This window comes from Oncorhynchus gorbuscha, linkage group LG16, assembly GCF_021184085.1.
Source record: "Oncorhynchus gorbuscha isolate QuinsamMale2020 ecotype Even-year linkage group LG16, OgorEven_v1.0, whole genome shotgun sequence".
In the NCBI taxonomy this organism is placed as follows: domain Eukaryota; kingdom Metazoa; phylum Chordata; class Actinopteri; order Salmoniformes; family Salmonidae; genus Oncorhynchus; species Oncorhynchus gorbuscha.
In genome coordinates this window covers 2675392-2698428 of record NC_060188.1, presented here as the reverse complement: position 1 = coordinate 2698428, position 23037 = coordinate 2675392, and the positions used below count along the sequence as shown (strand labels likewise).

The following is a 23037-nucleotide window of genomic DNA, read 5'->3' as shown; positions in this document are numbered from 1 at the left end:
TGTGTGTGTGTGTGTGTGTGTGTGGACCACGTGATCACTGTAGTGTGTGTAGTGTTGTGTTGTGTGTGTGTGTGTGTGTGTGTGTGTGTGTGTGTGTGTGCCTTCACCGATAACAGTTACCTGTTCTGGGGCTGAATTGAATAACAACCCGTTTGGTGTGCGGGGATGCATGAACATTCATCATCTTGACTATTTGCAGTTACCAGGGTCCCACTCTTTCCAACAAGATCAATTCCAATGGAGCTAATCAATTACCCAATCACCAAGCAGTGAACGGTGTGCGTGCCTGACCGTATAGAGAGAGATTAATAACACAGACAAGAATACAAATTGAGTGTCTTAAGCCTCCGTCTTCTAGTCGATTCTCTGTGATATCTAATCCCGAAAGCCTCTTTTCCCTCTCAGAACACATCAATGGTTCATAAATTACACCAACATGACAGCCCTATTATAGAGAATCAATAACATGTCTAATGATAAAAATGTATTAGCAAAGATCTGATGTGTTTTGGGTTTCAGTGAGAAATACGTGTTGAACGCCAGGCCTGCGTCCCAAATGGCCCCGGATTCCTTATATAGTGCTCTAATTTGGACTAAACCCCTATGGGCCCTGGTCAAAAGCAGTGCACTATATAGGGAAGAGAGTGCCAGACCCAACCAAGGCCTGTGTGGAAGATGTAACAAATGAGCATTACTAACGTGAATCACTTTCGAGTAGATAAGATTACCCAGTCCTGTTTAATTTAACATGTCCCTAGAGAGGAGGAGAGTGATGTGATACAACGCTCCCCCAGCAGATCTATGTTCAAATACTATTTGAAATCATTTGTGCTGTGTTTGATTGAGTTTGCCTGGCAAAATGGAACCAATAGAATACATCCAAAACTGCAAACTCCACCCATTTAACACTCCAGGCAGGCTAAAGCAAACGCTCAAAGTATTTGAAAGCTTTTGAATACTATTTGAACCCTGGTCTACGCCCCAGCTCCCTAGCAGAAGCAGTACACCACTGAGCTCAGCAGTACAGTTGGAGAAGGTCAGTGGAAGGGGTGAATAGTATTTGAACCCAGGTCTACGCCCCAGCTCCCTAGCAGAAGCAGTACACCACTGAGCTCAGCAGTACAGTTGGAGAAGGTCAGTGGAAGGGGTGAATAGTATTTGAACCCAGGTCTACGCCCCAGCTCCCTAGCAGAAGCAGTACACCACTGAGCTCAGCAGTACAGTTGGAGAAGGTCAGTGGAAGGGGTGAATAGTATTTGAACCCAGGTCTACGCCCCAGCTCCCTAGCAGAAGCAGTACACCACTGAGCTCAGCAGTACAGTTGGAGAAGGTCAGTGGAAGGGGTGAATAGTATTTGAACCCAGGTCTACGCCCCAGCTCCCTAGCAGAAGCAGTACACCACTGAGCTCAGCAGTACAGTTGGAGAAGGTCAGTGGAAGGGGTGAATAGTATTTGAACCCAGGTCTACGCCCCAGCTCCCTAGCAGAAGCAGTACACCACTGAGCTCAGCAGTACAGTTGGAGAAGGTCAGTGGAAGGGGTGAATAGTATTTGAACCCAGGTCTACGCCCCAGCTCCCTAGCAGAAGCAGTACACCACTGAGCTCAGCAGTACAGTTGGAGAAGGTCAGTGGAAGGGGTGAATAGTATTTGAACCCAGGTCTACGCCCCAGCTCCCTAGCAGAAGCAGTACACCACTGAGCTCAGCAGTACAGTTGGAGAAGGTCAGTGGAAGGGATGAATAGTATTTGAACCCAGGTCTCCGCCCCAGCTCCCTAGCAGAAGCAGTACACCACTGAGCTCAGCAGTACAGTTGGAGAAGGTCAGTGGAAGGGGTGAATAGTATTTGAACCCAGGTCTACGCCCCAGCTCCCTAGCAGAAGCAGTACACCACTGAGCTCAGCAGTACAGTTGGAGAAGGTCAGTGGAAGGGGTGAATAGTATTTGAACCCAGGTCTACGCCCCAGCTCCCTAGCAGAAGCAGTACACCACTGAGCTCAGCAGTACAGTTGGAGAAGGTCAGTGGAAGAGGTGCGAACTGGTGGCAGAGAAGTCAGACCAGGAGAAATAACTGTGTTTCCAGCGGCGACAGTTTATTAACAAAACCCACCGGAAAACAGAATAATAAAATAAATGGGTACATAACCCAGCACACACCAGGACAGACGAGCACAAGCACTACAATAAACAATCACCCACAAGGACATGAGGGGGAACAGAGGGTTAAATACACAACATGGAATTGATGGGATTGGAAACAGGTGTGATACAAGACAAGACAAAACCAAAGGAAAATGAAAAAGGGATCAGCGATGGCTAGAAGGTCGGTGACTTCGACCGCCGAACGCCTGCCGAACGCCTGCCGAACGCCTGCCGAACGCCCGCCGAACGCCTGCCGAACGCCGAACGCCTGCCGAACGCCCGCCGAACGCCTGCCGAACGCCTGCCGAACGCCTGCCAAACAAGAAGAGGGACCAACTTCAGCGGAAATCGTGACAGTCAGGGTTCTACATTCAACAAGAATATGATATAATAATATGATCCATCCACTACAAAGCAGCATAACCAGCTCTTGTCCGAGCGCTGGAATTCTGTCACCAGAATTCTGTCATCTAAAACAGACTAAAGAGAGCCATACGAACTACAGAAATATAATTACTAGTCCACCTATCATGGTCTCATTGACTTGAAAGGTGGGTGCCCATTCTAGTAACTCTATTTCTACAATGCTGACATTTAGCTCCAACTATAGCGTGATGTTCTGCAGGTGCCATCGCTCTGAATTAGTCACCAAGGCAGGATGGACACAGCCAGGTCATTTCCAGGGTGAGAGCCCAAAATAGCTCCCATTTCCACTGAGATAGGGACAACAGGGGGCCGGGCAAACATTGCAGACGGACGGGCGGACGGATAGACAAGCTGGCAGACAGACACTAGACTAGACAGATATACCGACCGTTGGGACCACACAGAGACAGGAGGAGAGAGGTACGCCGGAGATCAAAAAGCCACTTCTGAAGAGGTGCTCACTGACTGCTCTTGTCAGGGATAGAAGGGGAAAGGGGGATACCTGGTCAGTTGTACAACTGAATGACTTCAAACGAAATGTATCTTCCACATTTAACCTCTCTGAATCAGAGAGGTGCAGGAGGCTGCCTTATTAATCCAACGTTCACGTCAATGGAATGTTGTCTTATCACCAAGCCATCGTAAATCCACTGTCAGCGTTATATCTCAGAGGCTCGTCTCAGTTCACACAGCCACGAGAGCTCTAAAACCCCTATTATGTTGCCTCTCAGAAAAACAGACAGTGTGGATGTACTAATATAGGAATACATTTGAATATAAAAGTAATGTGATTAACATAATGTTGTAATTCTACCACAGGCCCAACGCTCTTAGACGACCTGGCGCCCCTTTTAAATCTAATCAGCAGTACAGACGATACTGCGCTCCTTCAGACACAGCCACTTCCCCAGCGATTCAGTCAGACCTGTCAACTTCACTGTTTAAGCCTAGGCTTCCTCAGCTAAGACTGTATTCACATCTCAACTAACTCACAAGGCATTCTGCGTACAGTCAGCAATTTTAGTGAAGGAAATGTAAGACTTAAAAACAATGTCAAAATGACTTATTAGCACCATGTAGACAGACACAAGCAGATCCAGAATGGCTATTATTAGAGCGTTGCTTAGGGACTGGCTAGCTCATCCTTAACAGGATGCACCTGTGACAGTTAACTATTTGGCACTCAGCCAGAGGCTACAAACACAACAATACATTGTAAACAGTTACAGTACCAGTCTAAAGTTTGGACCCACCTACTCATTCAAGGTTGTTTCTTTATTTGGACTATTTTCTACATTGTAGAATAATAGTGAAGACAACAAAACTCTGAAATAACACATATGGAATCATGTAGTAACCAACAAAGTGTATAGATTTTATATCTGTGATTCTTCAAAGTAGACACCCTTTGCCTTGATGACAGCTTTGCACACTCTTGGCATTCTCTCAACCAGCTTCATGAGGTATGCACCTGGAATAGATTTCAATTAACAGGTGTGCCTTCTTAAAAGTTAATTTGTGGAATTTCTTTCCTTCTTAACCTGTTCAACCTATGGGGGCGCTATGTCATTATTGGATAAAAAGACGTGCCTGTTTTAAGCGCAATATTTTGTCACGAAAAGATGCTCGACTATGCATGGAATTGACAGACTTGGAAAGACAAAACTCTGACGTCTCCAAAACTGCAAAGATATTATCTGTGAGTGCCCCAGAACTAATGCAACAGGCGAAACCAAGATGAAGTTTCATACAGGAAATGCCCCAGATTCTGAAGGCGCTGTGTTCCAATGTCTCCTTATATGGCTGTGAATGTGCCAGGAATGAGCCTGCGGTTTCTGTCGTTTCCCCAAGGTGTCTGCAGCATTGTGACGTGTTTGTAGGCATATCATTGGAAGATTGACCATAAGAGACTACACTTACCTGGTGTCCCGCCCGGTGTCCTGTGTGCGTAATCTGTAGGTCCATGCGCGTTCCATTTCTTCAGAAGAGAAAGTAAAATGCCACGATGGATTTTATCGTCGATAGATATGTGAAAAACACCTTGAGGATTGATTCTAAACATAGGTTTGCCATGTTTCTGTCGATATTATGGAGTTAATTTGGAAAAAAGTTCGCGTTTTAATGACTTAATATATATAATTTTTTTTCCCTCCCCAAATGTGATGAACAAAACGGAGCGATTTGATTAAATAGATTCATTTCATTTCATTTGCGATTTTCATGAATAGTTAACGTTGTGTTATGCTAATGAACTTGCGGATAGATTTACACAATCCTGGATACAGGTTTTTGTCCGTAGCTAAACGTGACGCAGAAAACGGAGTGATTTGTCCTAAACAAATAATCTTTCAGGAAAAACTGAACATTTGCTATTTGAGAGTCTCCTCATTGAAAACATCTGAAGTTCTTCAAAGGTAAATTATTTTATTTGAATGCTTTTCTGGTTTTTGTGGAAAATGTTGCATGCTGAATGCTAACGCTAAATGGTACGTTAGCCATCAATACTGTTACACAAATGCTTGTTTTGCAATGGTTGAGAAGCATATTTTGAAAATCTGAGATGACAGTGTTGTTAACAAAAGTTAATGTGTTTGAACAAATCAGTTGTGGTGTGACAAGGTAGGAGTGGTATACAGAAGATAGACCTATTTGGTAAAAGACCAAGTCCATATTATGGCAAGACGAGCTCAAATAAGCAAAGAGAAATGGCAGTCTATCATTACTTTCATACAAGTTTGTTCAAGTGCAGTCGCAAAAATCATCAAGCGCTATGATGAAACTGGCTCTCATGAGGACCACCGCAGGAAAGGAAGACCCAGAGTACCTCTGCTGCAGAGGATAAGTTCATTAGAGTTACCAGCCTCAGAAATTACAGCCTAAATAAATGCTTGACAGAGTTCAAGTAACAGACACATCTTAAAATCAACTGTTCAGAGGAGAATGCATACTGCATGAATCAGGCCTTCGCGGTCGAATTGCTGCAACAAAAAAAAAACTACTAAAGGACCAAGTTTCTTGGGCCAAGAAACACGACCAACGGACATTAAACCTGTGTTAAACCGTTGGAAATATGAGATTTTTGGTTTTAACCACTTTGTCTTTATGAGACGCAGAGCAGGTGAACAGATGATCTCCGCATGTGTGGTTCCCACCATGAAGCATGGAGGAGGACTTGTGATGGTGCTTTGCTGGTAACACTGTCAGTGACTTATTTAGAATTCCAAGCACACTTAACCAGCACGGCGCCCACAGCATTATGCAGCGAGACGCCATCCCATCTGGTTTGTGCTTAGTGGGACTATTTAATTTGTTTTTCAACAGGACACCTCCAGGCTGTGTAAGGACTAATTGACCAAGGATGAGAGTGATGGAGTCCTGCATCAGATGACCTGGCCTCCACAATCACCCAACCTCAACTCAATTGAGATGGTTTGGGATGAATTGGACCACAGAGTGAAGGAAGAGCAGCCAACAAGTGCTCAGCATATGTGGGAACTCCTTCAAGACTGTTGGAAAAGCATTCCAGGTGAAGCTGGTTAAGAAAATGCCAAGAGTGTGCAAAGCTGTCATCAAGGCAAAGGGAGGCTACTTTGAAGAATCTAAACTATATTTAGATTTGCTTAACACTTTTTTGGTTACTACATGATTCCATGTGTTACTTCATAGTTTTGATATCATATAATATCATATAATGAAAAACCATTGAATGAGTAGGTTTGTCCTAACTTTTGACTGGTACTGTAGGTCAGACACGAGTGTGTTTAAGCATGTGTGTAATGAAATGCCTGATTCACACTTTAGACTACAGAGCCGTCCTGAACTGGTTGGCTTGGATATTTTATTTCCACATTGTGCTTTCCAGCACAGTTCCAGCAACTATGATGGATGCATAACCAGTCCAGCCCAGTAGGCCTACAGCTCAGCCTGGCTTAGCAGTGCCAAAGGGGAAAAAGACCCAGTTATAGATTTAAATAAAGGCTTGAATACAATCTTGGCCTGTTAAAATGCATTGAAGGCCCTGAACACCAGGAGTGAGACATTAACTAACTCAAAAGAAGATCAAGACCATGGAGGGAGGGCAGTGGCACAACAATTAGTGTCTGGGTCAAAGCCATTTACTCCCACAGCTGGGCGAGCGAGGAGCTCCGACCCTGCCAGAATCCACACCCTGCCACCATGACTTACTGTAGCTTATGTACGCTAAGACAGTGGGGAAGATTTTTCACAGCGAACAAGCACAACTCTCTCCTCCTGACAGCTAGCTCTCTCAGCGGGCCAAGTAAATGTACAAGGACAGGATACATCTTGGGAAGTGAACTGAATACATCATGGAGGGAGGGAGGAGAGGGGGAGGAGCGAAGAGGGGAAGGAGGGCGGAGTCAGAGGAGTGAAGAGGGGGAGGAGGGCGGAGTCAGAGGAGTGGGAACGACACATTTAACCTGAGGCAGGAAAAAAAGGGAGAGTGGTGAGGGCAGACTCATTCGCCCTCATCAATCTAATTAACGAGCGAGAAATGTTGCGCTGTAAATCATTTCTTCCTCTGGCCGTTAAGTAAAGGGCACTTATGGTAGCCTATTGGTTAAGGGTGTTGGGCCAGTAACCGAAAGGTTGCTATTTATAATTCACGAGCCAACTAGGTGACAAATCTGTCATTGTGCCCTTGACCCCTAATTGTTCCTGTAAGTCACTCTGGATAAAAATGTCTGCTAAATGACTAAAATGTAAATATAGCTTATTACTCACCTGGCAAGCTCATAACACGCTGACTGCTGAAGACTCCTGCTATAGCTGTACAATGTATAGACAGACTGCTGCTATAGCTGTGCAGTGTATAGACAGACTGCTGCTATAGCTGTGCAATGTATAGACACACTGCTGCTACAGCTGTGCAATGTACAGACAGACTGCTGCTATAGCTGTGCAATGTATAGACAGACTGCTGCTATAGCTGTGCAATGTATAGACAGACTGCTGCTATAGCTGTGCAATGTATAGACAGACTGCTGCTATAGCTGTGCAATGTATAGACAGACTGCTGCTATAGCTGTGCAATGTATAGACAGACTGCTGCTATAGCTGTGCAATGTGCAATGTAGACAGACTGCTGCTATAGCTGTGCAATGTATAGACAGACTGCTGCTATAGCTGTGCAATGTATAGACAGACTGCTGCTATAGCTGTGCAATGTATAGACAGACTGCTGCTATAGCTGTGCAATGTATAGACAGACTGCTGCTATAGCTGTGCAATGTATAGCTGTGCAATGTATAGACAGACTGCTGCTATAGCTGTGCAATGTATAGACAGACTGCTGCTATAGCTGTGCAATGTATAGACAGACTGCTGCTATAGCTGTGCAATGTATAGACAGACTGCTGCTATAGCTGTGCAATGTATAGACAGACTGCTGCTATAGCTGTGCAATGTATAGACAGACTGCTGCTATAGCTGTGCAATGTATGCTGCTATAGCTGTGTGCAATGTATAGACAGACTGCTGCTATAGCTGTGCAATGTATAGACAGACTGCTGCTATAGCTGTGCAATGTATAGACAGACTGCTGCTATAGCTAGAGACTGCTGCTATAGCTGTGCAATGTATAGACAGACTGCTGCTATAGCTGTGCAATGTATAGACAGACTGCTGCTATAGCTGTGCAATGTACAGAGACTGCTGCTATAGCTGTGCAATGTATAGACAGACTGCTGCTATAGCTGTGCAATGTATAGACAGACTGCTGCTATAGCTGTGCAATGTATAGACAGACTGCTGCTATAGCTGTGCAATGTATAGACAGACTGCTGCTATAGCTGTGCAATGTATAGACAGACTGCTGCTATAGCTGTGCAATGTATAGACAGACTGCTGCTATAGCTGTGCAATGTATAGACAGACTGCTGCTATAGCTGTGCAATGTACAGACAGACTGCTGCTATAGCTGTGCAATGTATAGACAGAGACTGCTGCTATAGCTGTGCAATGTATAGACAGACTGCTGCTATAGCTGTGCAAGCTGTGCAATGTATAGACAGACTGCTGCTATAGCTGTGCAATGTATAGACAGACTGCTGCTATAGCTGTGCAATGTATAGACAGACTGCTGCTATAGCTGTGCAATGTATAGACAGACTGCTGCTATAGCTGTGCAATGTATAGACAGACTGCTGCTATAGCTGTGCAATGTATAGACAGACTGCTGCTATAGCTGTGCAATGTATAGACAGACTGCTGCTATAGCTGTGCAATGTATGCTGCTAGACAGACTGCTGCTATAGCTGTGCAATGTATAGACAGACTGCTGCTATAGCTGTGCAATGTATAGACAGACTGCTGCTATAGCTGTGCAATGTATAGACAGACTGCTGCAATGTATAGACAGACTGCTGCTATAGCTGTGCAATGTATAGACAGACTGCTGCTATAGCTGTGCAATGTATAGACAGACTGCTGCTATAGCTGTGCAATGTATAGACAGACTGCTGCTATAGCTGTGCAATGTATAGACAGACTGCTGCTATAGCTGTGCAATGTATAGACAGACTGCTGCTATAGCTGTGCAATGTATAGACAGACTGCTGCTATAGCTGTGCAATGTATAGACAGACTGCTGCTATAGCTGTGCAATGTATAGACAGACTGCTGCTATAGCTGTGCAATGTATAGACAGAGACTGCTGCTAGCTGTGCAGCTGCTGCAATGTATGTAGACAGAGACTGCTGCTATAGCTGTGCAATGTATAGACAGAGACTGCTGCTATAGCTGTGCAATGTATAGACAGAGACTGCTGCTATAGCTGTGCAATGTATAGACAGAGACTGCTGCTATAGCTGTGCAATGTATAGACAGAGACTGCTGCTATAGCTGTGCAATGTATAGACAGAGACTGCTGCTATAGCTGTGCAATGTATAGACAGACTGCTGCTATAGCTGTGCAATGTATAGACAGAGACTGCTGCTATAGCTGTGCAATGTATAGACAGACTGCTGCTATAGCTGTGCACAGAGACTGCTGCTATAGCTGTGCAATGTATAGACAGACTGCTGCTATAGCTGTGCAATGTATAGACAGACTGCTGCTATAGCTGTGCAATGTATAGACAGAGACTGCTGCTATAGCTGTGCAATGTATAGACAGAGACTGCTGCTATAGCTGTGCAATGTATAGACAGACTGCTGCTATAGCTGTGCAATGTATAGACAGAGACTGCTGCTATAGCTGTGCAATGTATAGACAGAGACTGCTGCTATAGCTGTGCAATGTATAGACAGACTGCTGCTATAGCTGTGCAATGTATAGACAGACTGCTGCTATAGCTGTGCAATGTATAGACAGACTGCTGCTATAGACAGAGACTGTGCTAAGCTGTGCAATGTATAGACAGACTGCTGCTGCTATAGCTGTGCAATGTATAGACAGACTGCTGCTATAGCTGTGCAATGTATAGACAGACTGCTGCTATAGCTGTGCAATGTATAGACAGACTGCTGCTATAGCTGTGCAATGTATAGACAGAGACTGCTGCTATAGCTGTGCAATGTATAGACAGAGACTGCTGCTATAGCTGTGCAATGTATAGACAGAGACTGCTGCTATAGCTGTGCAGTGTACAGACAGAGACTGCTGCTATAGCTGTGCAGTGTACAGACAGAGACTGCTGCTATAGCTGTGCAATGTATAGACAGAGACTGCTGCTATAGCTGTGCAATGTATAGACAGAGACTGCTGCTATAGCTGTGCAGTACAGACAGTGCAATGTGTATAGACAGAGACTGCTGCTATAGCTGTGCAGTGCAACAGAGACTGCTGCTAGACAGTGTAGACAGAGACTGCTGCTATAGCTGTGCAGTATATAGACAGAGACTGCTGCTATAGCTGTGCAATGTATAGACAGACTGCTGCTATAGCTGTGCAATGTATAGACAGAGACTGCTGCTATAGCTGTGCAATGTATAGACAGAGACTGCTGCTATAGCTGTGCAATGTATAGACAGACTGCTGCTATAGCTGTGCAATGTATAGACAGACTGCTGCTATAGCTGTGCAATGTATAGACAGAGACTGCTGCTATAGCTGTGCAATGTATAGACAGACTGCTGCTATAGCTGTGCAATGTATAGACAGACTGCTGCTATAGCTGTGCAATGTATAGACAGACTGCTGCTATAGCTGTGCAATGTATAGACAGACTGCTGCTATAGCTGTGCAATGTATAGACAGACTGCTGCTATAGCTGTGCAATGTATAGACAGACTGCTGCTATAGCTGTGCAATGTATAGACAGAGACTGCTGCTATAGCTGTGCAATGTATAGACAGAGACTGCTGCTATAGCTGTGCAATGTATAGACAGAGACTGCTGCTATAGCTGTGCAATGTATAGACAGAGACTGCTGCTATAGCTGTGCAATGTATAGACAGAGACTGCTGCTATAGCTGTGCAGTGTACAGACAGAGACTGCTGCTATAGCTGTGCAATGTATAGACAGAGACTGCTGCTATAGCTGTGCAATGTATAGACAGAGACTGCTGCTATAGCTGTGCAATGTATAGACAGACTGCTGCTATAGCTGTGCAATGTATAGACAGAGACTGCTGCTATAGCTGTGTAATGTATAGACAGAGACTGCTGCTATAGCTGTGCAATGTATAGACAGACTGCTGCTATAGCTGTGCAATGTATTGACAGAGACTGCTGCTATAGCTGTGCAATGTATAGACAGAGACTGCTGCTATAGCTGTGCAATGTATAGACAGAGACTGCTGCTATAGCTGTGCAGTGTATAGACAGAGACAGGCTACTTGGCACACTATATATGCTGACTAAAATACACAAATCTTGAAGGTTTGTTCTCACTACGCAATGTTACAATGACCTGACTGTAACCATGAGTCATGGTGTTGAGAAATGGAATGATGGTAAAGTCACACAGAGAGCAACACGCCCACACAAAGATGCAGTGTGAAATGGCCCTAACAGACAGTATCAGTGAGAGGATGAGGAAGAAGGAGAGAGGGGGGGGGTGGGGGAGAGAGGGGGGAGGGAGAGAAAAGCAGAGGCAGTGAGAATGGAGAGGGACAGAGGGAGAGGAGATAGATGAAGGGAGGGAGGAAGAGAAAGAGAACAGAGGCAGTGAGAATGGAGAGGGACTGAGGGAGAGAGAGATGGATGAGAGATTGATGAAGGGAGGGAGGGAGAGAGAAGCAGAGGCAGTGAGAATGGAGAGGGACAGAGGGAGAATGAGAGACAGAGAGAGAGATGGATGAGAGATAGATGAAGGGAGGGAGGGAGAGAGAAGCAGAGGCAGTGAGAATGGAGAGGGACAGAGGGAGAGAAGAGAGAGAGATGGATGAGAGATAGATGAAGGGAGGGAGGGAGAGAGAAGCAGAGGCAGTGAGAATGGAGAGGGACAGAGGGAGAGAAGAGAGAGAATGAGAGATAGATGAAGGGAGGGAGGGAGAGAGCAGAGGCAGTGAGAATGGAGAGGGACAGAGGGAGAGAAGAGAGAGAGATGGATGAGAGATAGATGAAGGGAGGCAGAGAGAAGCAGAGGCAGTGAGAATGGAGAGGGACAGAGGGAGAGAAGAGAGAGAGATTGATGAGAGATAGATGAAGGGAGGGAGAGAGAAGCAGAGGCAGTGAGAATGGAGAGGGACAGAGGGAGAGAAGAGAGAGAGATGGATGAGAGATAGATGAAGGGAGGGAGGGAGAGAGAAGCAGAGGCAGTGAGAATGGAGAGGGACAGAGGGAGAGAAGAGAGAGAGATGGATGAGAGATAGATGAAGGGAGGGAGGGAGAGATTGAGAAGGGAAACCAACACTATATAGACGGTCTAGGACAGGCGCCTGGGGACCCGTTAAAAGACACCATTTTCCCTCAGATGGAGAGAGCATAACGGGCCCGACCACTCCATAAAAAATTCAACCATCGTTGGGTTTCAAAGCTTTTTCAGGCCTGCTGGTGTGTGTGTCCTACTAAAGACACTCCAGGGGCTGCCTGACAAACGGGAGCGGTGGTCTCTGACAGAGAAGAATCTTCATTCCTTCCCGCCATCATCCATCATTTCCAGCTGACCAGCTGCACCTGCTGAGGAGTCAGCCCCCGCCACCAGCCCGCCACCAGCCCCCGCCACCAGCCCGCCACCAGCCCCCGCTACCAGCCCCCGCCACCAGCCCTCCACCAGCCCCCGCCACCAGCCCGCCACCAGCCCCCACCAGCCCGCCACCAGCCCGCCACCAGCCCCCGCCACCAGCCCCCGCCACCAGCCCGCCACCAGCCCCGCCACCAGCCCGCCACCAGCCCCCGCCACCAGCCCGCCACCAGCCCGCCACCAGCCCCCGCCACCAGCCCGCCGCTATAATGCTATGACAATGCTCAGATTGTCTTCATGCTCTGGAATCACACACAGGCATTTACCCTGGTTGGCTCCACTGTGATCCAACATTGGCCTAGAGACACAAAAAGGCATGCAGGATATATAGTCCTTCCTTATACCAAAACGTTGTCACTATTAAAGTTGGAATAAGAATCTCAGTATTTCTTTCTGCAGTGTCTCAGCCAGAAGCTCAGAATCATGTGATGTACTGCATGACATTGTTAATTTCTTAACTACACAGGTCAGCCAAACCAGCATCTACCTACGAGCTGGGAAAGGACTTTCCCCTAATGTATATATGTGAAGGCCTCAATGTTTCGTTCTGCAGAGTTCCTCGCCCAGAGTCTAAAATGATGAGATGTGACACACAGGTCAGCCAGCACAGCATCCACCTACTGGCTGTGAAGGGGACTTTCCCCTTGCATGTGGGACGCGGGGTCGTGGGAATGAGCGAGGTGACTCGTCCTTTTGACCTGAAAACCCTGACTATACACTGCAGAGTATATTGGTAGAGTATACTGGTAGAGTATGGGGCGGAAGCGTAGCCTAGTGGTTAGAGCGTTGGACCGAAAGGTTGCAAGATGGAATCTGTCGATCTGCCCCTGAACAAGGCAGTTAACCCACTGTTCCTAGACCAGTTAACCCACTGTTCCTAGACCAGTTAACCCACTGTTCCTAGACCAGTTAACCCACTGTTCCTAGACCAGTTAACCCACTGTTCCTAGACCAGTTAACCCACTGTTCCTAGACCAGTTAACCCACTGTTCCTAGACCAGTTAACCCACTGTTCCTAGACCAGTTAACCCACTGTTCCTAGGCAGTCATTGAAAATAAGAATTTGTTCTTAACTGACTTGCAAAGTTAAATCAAGGTAAAATAATACTGGTAGTTCCGCATATTCATGATATACATGACTCCACGACGCACCAACAACAATCTCACTGAATCAAAACATGGTAGGTCCGATCATTGCCCACAATGACAGTTGTGTAGTGTGAGCCTCTGATACTGCTATGGCTGGAGAGAGAAGCAGGTCGAGACCAGAATTAAAGGGGATTTTCATTTTAGTGGCGGTTCAATCCCTCAGCCTTTCAAACACAGCTACGTTTTCACCATAACTTTATTACTGCTAGGTGATAATGTACTGATTCTCCAGGTGATGAAAAGAGCCATTAAGCCAGCGTTTTAGTTCCATCAGAGGTATTTGCATAAATGCATCAAATAAAACCGAATTACTGGTCTCTCTGGGGTTATGTGATTTATCAGGGAGAGAGGGACAGTGTGAGGAATAGAGAGCGTGAAAAGGAAACGAAGAGAGAGAGAGAGAGATAATGGAGAGAGAGATCATGGAGACGGAGAGAGAGAGAGAGATAATGGAGACGGAGAGAGAGATAATGGAGACGGAGAGAGATAATGGAGACGGAGAGAGAGAGAGATAATGAGACAGAGAGAGAGAGATAATGGAGACGGAGGGAGAGAGATAATGGAGACGGAGAGAGAGATAATGGAGACGGAGAGAGAGAGATAATGGAGACGGAGAGAGAGAGAGAAGAGTCAGGCTGAAACGAGGCGGAGCAGATGCACTGTAAATTGCTGACATCTCCATTTATAAAGAAAAGCTGTTACATAAACAGTTATACATATTTATTTATTTTTATTTCACCTTTATTTAACCAGGTGGCTAGTTGAGAACACCTTTATTTAACCAGGTAGGCTAGTTGAGAACACCTTTATTTAACCAGGTAGGCCAGTTGAGAACACCTTTATTTAACCAGGTAGGCCAGTTGAGAACACCTTTATTTAACCAGGTAGGCTAGTTGAGAACACCTTTATTTAACCAGGTAGGCCAGTTGAGAACACCTTTATTTAACCAGGTAGGCCAGTTGAGAACACCTTTATTTAACCAGGTAGGCCAGTTGAGAACACCTTTATTTAACCAGGTAGGCTAGTTGAGAACACCTTTATTTAACCAGGTAGGCCAGTTGAGAACACCTTTATTTAACCAGGTTGGCCAGTTGAGAACACCTTTATTTAACCAGGTAGGCCAGTTGAGAACACCTTTATTTAACCAGGTAGGCCAGTTGAGAACACCTTTATTTAACCAGGTAGGCCAGTTGACAACACCTTTATTTAACCAGGTAGGCCAGTTGAGAACACCTTTATTTAACCAGGTAGGCCAGGTGAGAACACCTTTATTTAACCAGGTAGGCCAGTTGAGAACACCTTTATTTAACCAGGTAGGCCAGTTGAGAACACCTTTATTTAACCAGGTAGGCCAGTTGAGAACACCTTTATTTAACCAGGTAGGCCAGTTGAGAACACCTTTATTTAACCAGGTAGGCCAGTTGAGAACACCTTTATTTAACCAGGTAGGCCAGTTGAGAACACGTTCTCATTTACAACTGCGACCTGGCCAAGATAAAGCAAAGCAGTGCGACACAAACACAGAGTTACACATGGAGTAAACAAACGTATAGTCAATAACACAATAGAAAGGTTTATATACGGTGAGTGCAAATGTAGTAAGATTAGGGAGGTAAGGCAATAAATAGCCCATAGTGGCGAAATAATGACAATTTAGCAATTAAACACTGGAGTGATGGATAGTGCAGAAGATTAATGTGCAAGTAGAGATACTGGGGTGCAATGTAGCAAAAAAACAAAAACAATATGGGGATGAGGTAGTTGGGTAGGCTATTTAGAGATGGGCTGTGTACAAGTGCAATGATCAGTAAGCTGCTCTGACAGCTGATGCTTAAATTTAGTGAGGGAGATATAAGACTCCAGCTTCAGTGATTTTTGCATTCGTTCCAGTCATTGGCAGCAGAGAACTGGAAGGAAAGGCGGCCAAAAGACGAGTTGGCTTTGGGGATGACCCGTGAAATATACATGTTGGAGTGCGTGCTACGGGTGGGTGTTGCTATGGTGACCAGTGAGCTGAGATAAGGCGTGGCTTTACCTAGCAAAGACTTATAGATGACCTGGAGCCAGTGGTTTTGGCTACGAATATAAAGCGAGGGCCAGCCAACGAGAGCATTGGGCCAGCCAACAAGAGCATCGCAGTGGTGGGTAGTATATGGGGCTTTGGTGACAAAACGGATGGCACTGTGATTGACTACATCCAATTTGCTGAGTAGAGTGTTGGAGGCTATTTTGTAAATGACATCGCCGAAGTCAAGGATTGGTAGGATGCATTTAGTTTCACTTACATTTAAGAGTAGTTAGAGGCCATGGAAGGAGAGTTGTGTGGCATTGAAGCTCGTCTGGAGGTTAGTTAACACAGTGTCCAAAGAAGGGCCAGAAGTATACAGAATGATGTCTGCATAGAGGTGGATCAGAGAATCACCAGCAGCAAGTGCGACATCATTGATGTATACAGAGAAAAGAATCAGCCCGAAAATTGAAGCCTGTGGTACCCCCATAGAGACTGCCAGAGGTCCGGACAACAGGCCCTATGATTTGACACACTGAACTCTATCTGAGAAGTAGTTGTTGAACCAGGCAAGGTAGTCATTTGAGAAACCAAGGCTGTTGCGTCTGCTGATAAGAATGGGGTGATTGACAGAGTCGAATGCCTTGGCCAAGTCGATGAAGACGGCTGCACAGTATTGTCTTTTATCGATGGTGGTTATGATATCGTTTAGGACCTTGAATGTGGCTGAGGTGCACCCATGACCCTCGCGGAAACCAAATTGCATAGCGCAGAAGGTACAGTGGGATTTGAAGACTTTAGAAAGGCAGGGTAGGATAGATATAGTTCTGTAACAGTTTGGGTCTGTAGTGTCTCCCCCTAAGGAAATTGTCTCACTAAGGTAAGACAATCCCTTGGAGGTTCAGAGCCAGGGTAAGAGAACAGGGTCACATTGAGGAAGACGTCTGGGTGGCAGACAGGCAGGCAGGCAGTATAACTGAACAGGGAACAGAAATAAGGGGGAGGACGGGGGACAGAGGGGTACAACAGTCTGTTTGTGGTTCAGTGTCAGATAAAACCAACACCCAGTCAGCCACAAAGGGCACCTCCCGACAGACTGAACCCCCCTGTCCCTGATGTCCCCAACATATGACATATGACACTGTGAAACAGGTGCTGACCTTGACCAGTGGCAGGCTGTCTCGTAATCACGGACAACAAAGAGGGAACCACCAATCACCTTTGATGTAGTGTCCCGACTGGCCCTGTATAAAGCTCTCATTCAGAACAGAAATGTGTGCACCGTACTGCAGCACATAAACAACACAGCATAAAGGTGTTTTCATTCAAACTACATAAGTTTACTAAGTGAAAATGAACAGCCGTAATGTCCTTATTACTGCTGCCTGTGTTGCGAAACTGCCGTTAGGTGACCTTGCTGCATCAGTAGAGGACCGATAGATTACAGTCAATCAAATGGTCACCCAGACTATTTACATTGACCCCCCCACACCTTTGTTCTACACTGCTGCTACTCGCCTTATTTATCCATGCATAGTCACTTTACCCCTACCGTCAAATGACCTCGACTAACCTGTACCCCCTGTACATTGACTCGGTACCGGTACCCCGTGCACATTGACTCGGTACCGGTACCCCCGCACATTGACTCGGTACCGGTACCCCTCGCACATTGACTCGGTACCGGTACCCCCCGCACATTGACTCGGTACCGGTACCCCCCGCACATTGACTCGGTACCGGTACCCCCCGCACATTGACTCGGTACCGGTACCCCCTGTACATTGACTCGGTACCGGTACCCCCTGCACATTGACTCGGTACCGGTACCCCCTGCACATTGACTCGGTACCGGTACCCCCTGCACATTGACTCGGTACCGGTACCCCCTGTACATTGCCTCGTTGTTGTTATGTCATTTCCTTGTGTTACCTTTTGATTACATTTTTTTACTTTAGTTTATTCAGTAAATATTTTCTTAACTCTATTTCTTAAACTGCATTGTTGGTTAAGGGCTTGTAAGTCAGCATTTCATGGTAAAGGCTACACCTGTTGTATTCGGCGCATGTGACAAATAACATTTTATTTGATAGAGAGGCCGTCAGTAAGGCAGAACAAGCAGAACAAGAAAAGTCCCAGCGTATGTTAAAATGTTCCACTGCATAGAGAGATCAATATCAATACTGCTTCTGACTCTCTCCATGCCATGCTAAACAAATACACAAGACTGGATATCATGTTACATTTAGCAATCACTAAAACATCTCAATCTGTGCTTAACTCCTGACAGCCAGGCAATACTGGAAAGCTTAAGGAAAAGTACTTTCGAGTCGTTTTTTGGGGTATCTGTGCTTCACTATTAACATTTTTGACAACTTATACTTCACTACACACATTTTTTTAAATGATGTAGTTTTTACTCTGTACAGTTTAGCTAACACCCCAAAAGTACTTGTTACATTTTGAATACCAATTCACTCACTTACCAAGAGAAAATCCCGGGTCACTCCTACTGACTCTGATCTGGCGTCATTTGTAAATGTCTGAGTGTTAGTATATTCTCCTTGCTAGCCGTAAATTTAAAAAAGAAGAAAACGTGCTGTCTGGTTTGCTTAATACATAGAATGTGAAATGATTTATACTTTTACTTTTGATACTTAAGTATATTTTAGCAATTGCACTTACTTTTCATACTTAAGTATATTTAAAACCAAATACTTTTAGACTTACTCAAGTTGTATTTTACTGGGTGACTTGAGTAATTTTCTATTAAAGGTGTCTTTACTTTTGCTCAAGTATGACAATTGGGTAATTTCCACCACTGAAAGCAATCACATAAATCACAACCCATTCCCACAGATGTGCAATCCCCGCCTTGCAACCAGCTGGTCACGTACCTTTCAGCTGGTCCACCACCACGCTCTGTCCAACCCTCTCAGTGACCCGTCCGTTCTCCCGCTGGTACCGGTCATCCAAAAAGTTGGCGGTGGCCTCTGATAGGTGCACCTTCCCGGCCACGCCCAGTTGCTCCATCAAATTGGCCAGGTTCACGTCGTTGGACCACACGTCGAACTTAAATCGCTTCATCCCGAGGATACCGCACAGGACAGTTCCCGTGTGGACGCCCACCCTCATGTTAACCATCTCGCTCTTCTCCTGGCAGAACTGTTCGATGGCTTGGATCATGCCCAGCCCCATCTCTACGCAGCAGTAGGCATGGTCAGCCCGAGGCTCAGGGCAGCCTGCCACGCAGTAGTAGCAGTCCCCAAGGGTGCTTATCTTCTCACAGCACGTCAGCTCACACAGCCGGTCAAAACGTCCAAAGAGGTCATTGAGGAGCCCCACCAAGGCGTGGGCCGACTTGTTGGCAGACATCTTGGTGAAGCCTACGATATCCGCGAAGAGGATGCTGACGGGCTCCATGCGCTTCATGTTGAAGGGTCTGAAGATGATCTGGCCTCTCGGGATTGAGGTCTTATTCCTCTTGTTGTTCTTGGGACTGGAGATGACGGCCGCCGCGCCGCTGCTGGAGTAGCGCTTGGCCGAGTTCCCGCCCGCCAAGCCTTCCTCGTCGCCCTGCTTCATCAGGTCGTCGGCCACCCTCCGAGGCATCACAGAGTGGATCATGCGTTCTTTCAGCGCCTTCTCCACCTCCAGGTCCTTGCCGTGCATGATGGCCTGTCCCACCTTGAGGAAGGTACTTCGCGATCGCACCTCAGACATGATGAAAAGGTGGATGCCGATGGCATGGGCGCACAGGTGGAGCAAAGCTTTGGCTGGCCCCAGCCAGCGTAGAGTGTCCCAGTCAGACCCCTCCAAGGCCTGGCTCCAACCATCCCCAGCAGCCTGGGTGAGGTGAAGCCATCCCAGAGCCTCAAAGAGCACAGAGTAGAGAAGTCCCAGTAGCACCGAGGCATAGAGTCGGACGTGGAGGACGCTGTAGAGTAGCAGTAGCACCTCCATGCCCAGGGAGAAGGTCCCTACTGGAGATAGGCAGGCGCTGCCCGTGGGTAAGTCCCGGTTGAAGGTCACATTTCTGGGCTCCATGCCACTGAAGTCCTCCGCATCCTCCACCACATCCTCAGGAGGGTGGGTCTCCAGGTCCCTGTAGCCGGCTGTCTGGATCTGGGGTGCCAGGGTGAGGGCAAAGGTCACCACGATGAGCAGCAGCGATGCCTGGTTGTAGCAGCGGACGTAGATCCTTGTGAACGTCAAAAGGAAGAGGAGGAGGCAGAAGAGGAGGAAGCAGGCGGTGGGGACGAGGAAGACAGTTCGGTCACACCGGTCGGGGTTGGCACTGAAGTACACCCCCCAGAGGAGGCTGGCGGCGAACAGGTAGAAGAGGACGTAGCGGAACCTCCGCTGGGTCTGGGGAAAGCACCTCTCCCTGCATGCCTCCTCCAGGATGGGAGAGTCAAACTTTGGGTCCCAGAAGTGCCCAGCAGACCGTTCAAACAGCTGGGGCATCTTCCTCTGGGTTCGCAGCCCCTTAACCACGGGCCTGAGGACCCCGGACTCTCCCGAGCTGCAGCTAGAGGAGATGCTGTACTTGCAGTGTTTGGACCCACTCCCCATGAAGCCTCCTCCCATGCCACCCAGCGCCCCGGCTCCTCCTCCGTGCTTGTGTTTGACACTACTGCTGATCCTCACGGAGACGCTGCCCTCGCCGCTTGAGTCACAGCTCACCTCTGTGTTGTGAGGCAGCAGCTGCTGATGTTGGGGGGATGCCATGTTGCTTTTTAATCTAACAGAAATTCGACAACAATAGAGCGAATTGCTATTTGCAAGGCAATGTAGGCTATGAATGTATTGAGTGTGGTACCCTCTAGACTAGAACAGATAAATTATGCACTAACAGAAAACATCTCCAAAGAAAAAGTCTGACAGTTAGCCTGTACTGAATTTTGATCTGTTAATTATTGCCCCTCGTGATGTCAATACTGGCTTTCCTATACCTTCCCTCTGTTTTGACTTGTGTTGGCACAGTTCATTCTGTTCCAGTCCAAGTACTGACAACTGTTTTTGACTCATTGAAAAAGATTTGGGGAGAACTCAAAATCTGACATAACATAATTATGTTGACTGTAGAAACCTAGCTGTGTAATACTACTTTAGTAGTATTCAGTAGCATTTCAGTAGTATTTCCAAGGCTCTCCACTGACTAAATAGCCGACTGTAGACTACTGGTATATTGGGACAAATTCTTCAGATAATGACAACTGAAACCTGGATCAAATTCCTTCATGCTCTCACTACTTGGCTGTCTGCATAGCCATTCTTTCTACATGCACTGTCAAAATAATCCTCTATCGATTTTAGATCCCGTCTGCATTTATATTTGTCTCTACAGAACTGTAGCCTCCTGCCTGTCCTCTCTTATATGTTATATATTACATGGTAATGCTTTCAAGAAAGTAGACTATAATGCATTCAGAAATTGCTTCCAATTTACAGTGATATAAAAGAAAAATAATCATTTCAAACTGCACGCGTAAATACTTAGTGTGTGTAGAACTTTATCCCGTATTCCCCAAATAAACCCACGCGCCGGCGTTGTAAAGGCATCGCAAGAAAAGCCACAGTTACGGAACTATTGTTTGACATGTGCTGGGTTATTTAAGGCAGAAATGTCTTCCCATAAACAAGAAAGAGTAAACAACCACTGACGTCTAATGCCCATTATCCTTCTTTACCCACATGCTCTTGCTGTGATTGGGAAAAGGCCCATTCTAAGTATTTCCATGGATGGAGCCCCGTCCTTTCCTAAGGTCCCTCTCCGGAATTTCCAAAGCTGCGCCTCCAATCCCCGGGGATCCACGCTGATAGAAGTGGGCAATTTGAAGAGGACGAGGTGGCAGAATAGAGCAAAGAGCTGCAAAATGTAGTAGACCTACAATTTAATTGGAGATCAAGTGTAGGCCTACACGCGCAAATACCTACTTTGTTAGATCCAGCCCATGCTCAGTCTGTGTTGAGTAAATATTGTTTTGATTATACAAGAACAGTCAAGTCAACATAACATTTATTTTAATTTCCTGATAACTGGCACTGGTTTCTCCCATAATTCCACGAGTGACCGGCAATTGAATTGTCAGTAAACTTCAGTCTGCCATCCATACAGGGCCACGGCGGAAGCCAGTCTTGGTTGTATGTAGCCCCTTTCCGTCCTCCTTTGCTCGTTTGATGGAAACTTTTCCCACGCCACTATTCTTCCCATTGAGTCGCAGACGAATAGCAAGTGGAGAATATGGGCTAATTACCAGCTTTCTCCCCTCCTCGTATCCCCCGGACACCGAGTCCTCCCTGAACAGACAAGCGGCTCCTTGATCCCCCACTTTAACTCAATTGCATGAAGAAGCAGGCGTCTGTTTCTTCTGTTCAAATACTTCAATTGTATTCAAGACAGATTTGCTGGTTTAGCTATTTAAACGGACTTCCCGTCCGATCCTCTCTATCCCTTTGAGATGTTCTTATATTCCCGGTTGTCTGGCCATTCGCCGGTCTTTCTTTCCAGAAGAGGCACAATGGATACCGCTGTAAAGCGTTATGTGAGCTATCCAAGCACAGTTAAAAAAACGTCCCCGGTACCACCATCTTCGCGGAGATTTCAGAATCCGCCGTCCACCCGCATGTGTATAAATGTGTGCGACTGACTGTGGGTCAGAGAGGGACGAGAGTAGTGACAGGGGGGCGTACGTGTTTAGGTGCGTGCACGCAAAAGCGAGAAAGGGAAAGACTGGAGGGTGGCGAGCACGTATTCAGGGGTAGGTGGGGTGTCCTTTTCTTTTTTACCCGCAGTGAGCGCGTCGGAGCGCTTCGGAGCACGCCCTCACCTCGCCAGACACATTCTCGAAGAGATGTGTGCTTCTCACTCACTACCACCGATGTTACCGAGACCACCGGTGTTTTTATCCGTAGTGTGGGGGGTATTCGGGGAACCATGACAAAGTGAGTATGGAGGCGTGCTAGGGCGGGGTGCTGCCTTGAACAAAGACAGCAGCAACCCCCAGAGAGAACAGCTCCCTTATCATATTATTAACGGTGCCATGTCCCCAGGCTTCAATATTGGGAACAAACTATTACAATCAAATGTCATGGGAAATGATAGCCCACTAAATCTATTAATATCACCTGTCATTTCTATTGCTCGATTTATTCACTATTTA

The 23037-nt window shown here is 46.4% G+C and overlaps 1 protein-coding gene across 2 annotated transcripts in view; it reads right to left on the bottom strand.

The window, feature by feature from the left end:
* LOC123999196 (adenylate cyclase type 9-like) overlaps positions 1-22560 on the bottom strand; it is a 101579-nt gene extending 79019 nt beyond the window's left edge. The window contains exon 1 of one of the 2 annotated variants that reach the window (XM_046304726.1): positions 18769-22560. In XM_046304726.1, the coding sequence (XP_046160682.1) occupies positions 18769-20602 (1834 nt within the window). In that variant the 5' untranslated portion in view covers positions 20603-22560. The remainder of the gene's footprint in view (positions 1-18768) is intronic. The other variant, XM_046304725.1, reaches the window with a different exon arrangement.
* Between the last annotated feature and the right edge of the window lie 477 nt (positions 22561-23037).